A 4,163-nucleotide genomic window follows, 5' to 3' on the forward strand; every position below is an offset into this window, starting at 1 on the left:
CAAACCTTAATCTTTGATTAAAGAATATAAGTATTGATCCATTCAAACTAACAATTCTTGGTATAAATGTTATATAATCAACTTTTCTACCATTATAAAATAAATATAACAATAATTTTAATTTATAAATAAGATAAACTTTATTCACAAAAAAGTACTTTAAAATTTAAAATTAATAAAAATAACTTTATTATATATATTACTATATAAAATATATTTTAAATTAATAATCCGTGTATGACAAAGGTAACATACTAGTGTTTATAAAAGGACGAAAAGAAGTGATTTTTTAAAGTGTTTTTATAGGCAAAATAAAAATAAAATAAAATGACGTGATATTATGAGGGTGACCTAATGTATGTATCTGAAATGCTAGTGTTTCGCATAGCTTCTTATTCTTCTCTGTTTCTGCTTCGGCTCTGTTAGGTTTTCCTTCCGCGCGTTCATCCGCAAGACTCCTCCACCCTTCGGTATCTTCTACATCTCCGTTACCCGATTTCAATTGTTTTGCTCGATTTTCCTCCTCTTTCATATTCTCAAATCAATTGTTCTTCACCATTCGCCTGTTTCCGATTGAAAAAAAAAATGTTTTTTTCCCTTCTAATTGTCATAATTCACTTAGCAACATCGATTAGATGCTGGATATGACCATAGATTTAGTCAATTTCGTGTTTGGAAGCTGCGGGGCTTTTTTGAATTCCGGACCCTAAAATTCACAAATTTAACAAATGTTTCTGCTTGTATTAAGGGAGTACGTATGTTGAATTATTTAACAAAAGTTTTAATTTTTGTGCAATCGTAGGTCATCTGCTATGTCTTGCTTAACTTTTCTGCTTCTAATCGGTGGTAGGCTTTTCTTGTCTAAGTTGTGAACTATCTTTTTACTCCAAGGGTCGGTGTCTAGCTGATAAACTCTACATGAAAATTGTATGAAAAGTTCTTATCTGAAATCTTCACCCCCAATTTTGAAAGAGGATTAGTAATTGACTCTGAGTGACAAAGCCTTACTAAAGAACTCTAATTTGGAAAAGAACTATCTTGTTCTATCATTCATCTCTCCGCAAATACATGAATATATATACGAGTGATATCTCAAAATCTGTCATAAAAATATCTAAGAATGTCTTTAAAAATCTGTCCTAAGCATCTCTCAAGAAATTTGTACTAAAAATTCTTTTTGATACACCAATTGATTATGTACAAGATATGTCAAATAATCTCATTACCCCGCTCAAGTTGGAGCATGCATATTGCAAATGCCCAACGTGCATAACAAGGAAATAAACTGAGTAAGACCAAGTGCTTTGGTGAGTATATCAGCCAATTGCACAGTGATTGAGATGTAATTAGATCCAATGTTGCCTTTTAGAATCTCATTCTGAACAAAATGACCGTCAATTTTGATATGTCTGTATCCTTAAAATATCTTATGGTAAGAAACTGTTGTAGCATTTTATTGGATGACAGCTTTGTTTTCTTTGCTATTTTCTACTTCTAATCATAATATTATGATGTATTTTGGTTCATAAAAATTCCATTTAAATTCTTGGAAGTTACTTGGCTTTATTAACAGGGACTGGTTCTTCCACTTATTTGTAGTTGTGTGTATGTTGTCATGGCTTATCCTGCACAGTTAATTCTAACATTCTGTGCTAATGCTTGTCTTCCTGCATTTATGCAGCTTAAAATGTCTGATATGGATGAGTATCGTTGCTTTATTGGTGGCCTTGCATGGTCAACATCTGATAGAAAGTTAAAGGATACATTTGAAAAGTTTGGCAAGCTTGTTGAGGCAAAGGTGATCAGTATCGTATTATGACTATAATCATTGTTGTTCATCTCAATGAAGTTATTGCTGTCAGTATTGTATTTCATGTTTGTGCTTTGAAGTTGGTTTATGTTGTACACTTTGGTTGAGATCCACAATTTATTCTTTGTTTTTATTCTAGCAGGAAAATTGCAATACCTGCTGAACTAGTTTATTACCAAATCAAGTAAACAAATAAAAGAAATGTGTAATATGATTATGAATCTAAGCTTTATTTTTGTTTTGGAGATTGTTAATGTTCTTCCTCACCATATTTTTGAAACAGGTGGTTGTTGACAAGTTCTCTGGGCGTTCTCGAGGTTTTGGATTTGTCACATTTGATGACAAGAAAGCAATGGAAGATGCTATTGATGCTATGAATGGGATGGATTTAGATGGGCGAACTATTACTGTTGATAGAGCTCAGCCTCAACAAGGATCAAGTAGAGATGACGGGGGTGATCGCTACCGTGATCGTGGTCGTGATCGTGGCCGTGATCGAGATTATGGAGGTGGAGGTGGAGGTGGTCGAGGATCTAATGGTGGTGAATGCTTTAAGTGTGGAAAACCTGGTCATTTTGCTAGGGAATGCCCTGGTGAAGGGTCCAGGGGGGGAAGGTATGGTGGTAGGGAAAATAGATATGGTGGAAGCAGCGGTGGTGGTCACTATGGTCCGGATAGAAATGCAGATCGTTCTTCAGGGGGACGCAACAGGGATGCTGGTAGTCATGGAGATTCTGGAAATGATCGATATTACCGTGATCGTGCAGGACCGTATGAGCGACGGGGATCAGGAGGCTTTCGTTGATACAGTTTAATCCTTTTATTGAGGTATGCAACATGTAATGATTTCTCGGCTCTCCTTTTACCCTTTATGTTCATGGTTCTAATGAAGTTTAAATTGTGTTTTTTGCAGCTTTGAAATTGAAGAGGTCGCTTTTAATGCTTCAGCTTTCTTTTTCATTCGCACTTCACAATGCTCTGGACATCTGGGATTGTTGTTTGGATGGATCAATGATACCAGTATTTAGATATGCAATACTCAGCACATTTTGCAAACTCTTTATGTTCCTAAATGCTGATCTTTTGGTCTAGTGAAAACTTATGCATGCTTGACTTGCGGTCAAATTCGATGTTGTGCTCTATGCTATCTATAATTGCCGCTGGGTATCTTGTGAATTGTGACTTTCATGCATGGGGAGTTGCATTTGACATATTTGCTGCTGGATTACCGATTCAGTTTAAGACGTATTGGAAAGTTTTGTTGGTGTTGGATGTGTGGGTTTTGGAAAGACCAAGATGGCGATCCAAATGTGGAGTTTTGCTTCTTCTCATTGGGAGAAGGAAGTTTTAAAAGTAGAATGCCCATTTGGCTTTCCCGTCTCAGGATCTTTGAGTAAAAAGTAGTCAAGCGGGTAAATCATTGAATATTTATCTCGTACACCTACTTTCTTATTTCCTAGATTTCTGCTTTGGCCTGCGCTTTATTAATGTTATTGACCTTTTGGCAGGATTCTTGGCTAAATGTGGTCTTTTTGGATTCATCATTGGGTTCTTTTGTTGCTAATTGGACATGCATGGTTTTTAAAACTTAAAAAATCTTTTCAGCTGCAAATGGCCAGCCTACAATTGCACTCAAATATGCATAGCACTCTTGTTTTCTTCACGGGGCACTGATGGAAGGGGGTTCCATTTTCTATGATTGTGGCACATTGTTTGGAAGATCTTGATGAGTTGAGCAACTACGATCCATTGCATTTTTTACGTTGTTGCTCTATTTGGTGGAAGATTGCTCTCATCGAACTTTTTACCTGCCTGCATGTGATGTTTTGTTTGCTGAGATCTGGTTTGTCTTACCATAAAGAGATAGTGAAACCCGCGTATGGTCCCAAATTTGAATTCTCTTCAATCACAAGGGTTGGGCTCACTAATATCAGATTTGACATTGCCGCCTTACTTAATCTTCGCACTATGATTATGAAAGGAAATTGATTGTGTTTACCCCTAGAAATTTATAATTCAACTATCATATTCTGTGCTAAAAGTTTGTTGATGTTTCAATATCTGTTGTCATGTTAAATGCCAAACCCATATGTTTCTATATCTGTTGTCACGTTAATATCAGATTTGGTGTTTTTCCATGATTAATTGATTTTGTTGCGTGCTTTTAATCTTTCTGGGCTGTCGCACTCCGACGCACGATATGATTTAGTTCATAGAATGAACCTAATATTTATGTATTCATGCATCTGACCTTAAGCAGGAGCAGCTCTTAATCCGTATTTTTTTTTAGTGTGTGTGTGCCGAATATTTGATGTGACATTGTTAAGATTCAAAGGAAAACAATTTAATGGCT

The 4,163-nt window shown here is 35.8% G+C and overlaps 1 protein-coding gene across 1 annotated transcript; it reads left to right on the forward strand.

The window, feature by feature from the left end:
* Positions 1 to 313: 313 nt before the first annotated feature.
* On the forward strand, positions 314 to 3,002 carry ATRZ-1A (RNA-binding (RRM/RBD/RNP motifs) family protein with retrovirus zinc finger-like domain-containing protein). Its single transcript, XM_020367159.2, has 4 exons — positions 314 to 470; positions 1,682 to 1,798; positions 2,094 to 2,638; positions 2,724 to 3,002. Exons 2-3 carry the CDS (start codon positions 1,688 to 1,690, stop codon positions 2,613 to 2,615), a joined length of 633 nt encoding a protein of 210 aa, XP_020222748.1. The 5' UTR covers positions 314 to 470; positions 1,682 to 1,687; the 3' UTR covers positions 2,616 to 2,638; positions 2,724 to 3,002.
* The last annotated feature ends 1,161 nt before the right edge of the window (positions 3,003 to 4,163 follow it).

This window comes from Cajanus cajan, chromosome 2, assembly GCF_000230855.2.
Source record: "Cajanus cajan strain Asha chromosome 2, NIPB_CcT2T_4, whole genome shotgun sequence".
NCBI classification, from domain to species: domain Eukaryota; kingdom Viridiplantae; phylum Streptophyta; class Magnoliopsida; order Fabales; family Fabaceae; genus Cajanus; species Cajanus cajan.

Excerpts from the sequence above, each read along its gene's own strand:
- ATRZ-1A (XM_020367159.2), top strand. The coding sequence starts at position 1,688 with ATGTCTGATATGGATGAGTATCGTTGCTTTATTGGTGGCCTTGCATGG. Across the intron at positions 1,799-2,093 it reads GCAAGCTTGTTGAGGCAAAG|GTGGTTGTTGACAAGTTCTC; the intron begins GTGATCAGTATC and ends TTTTTGAAACAG.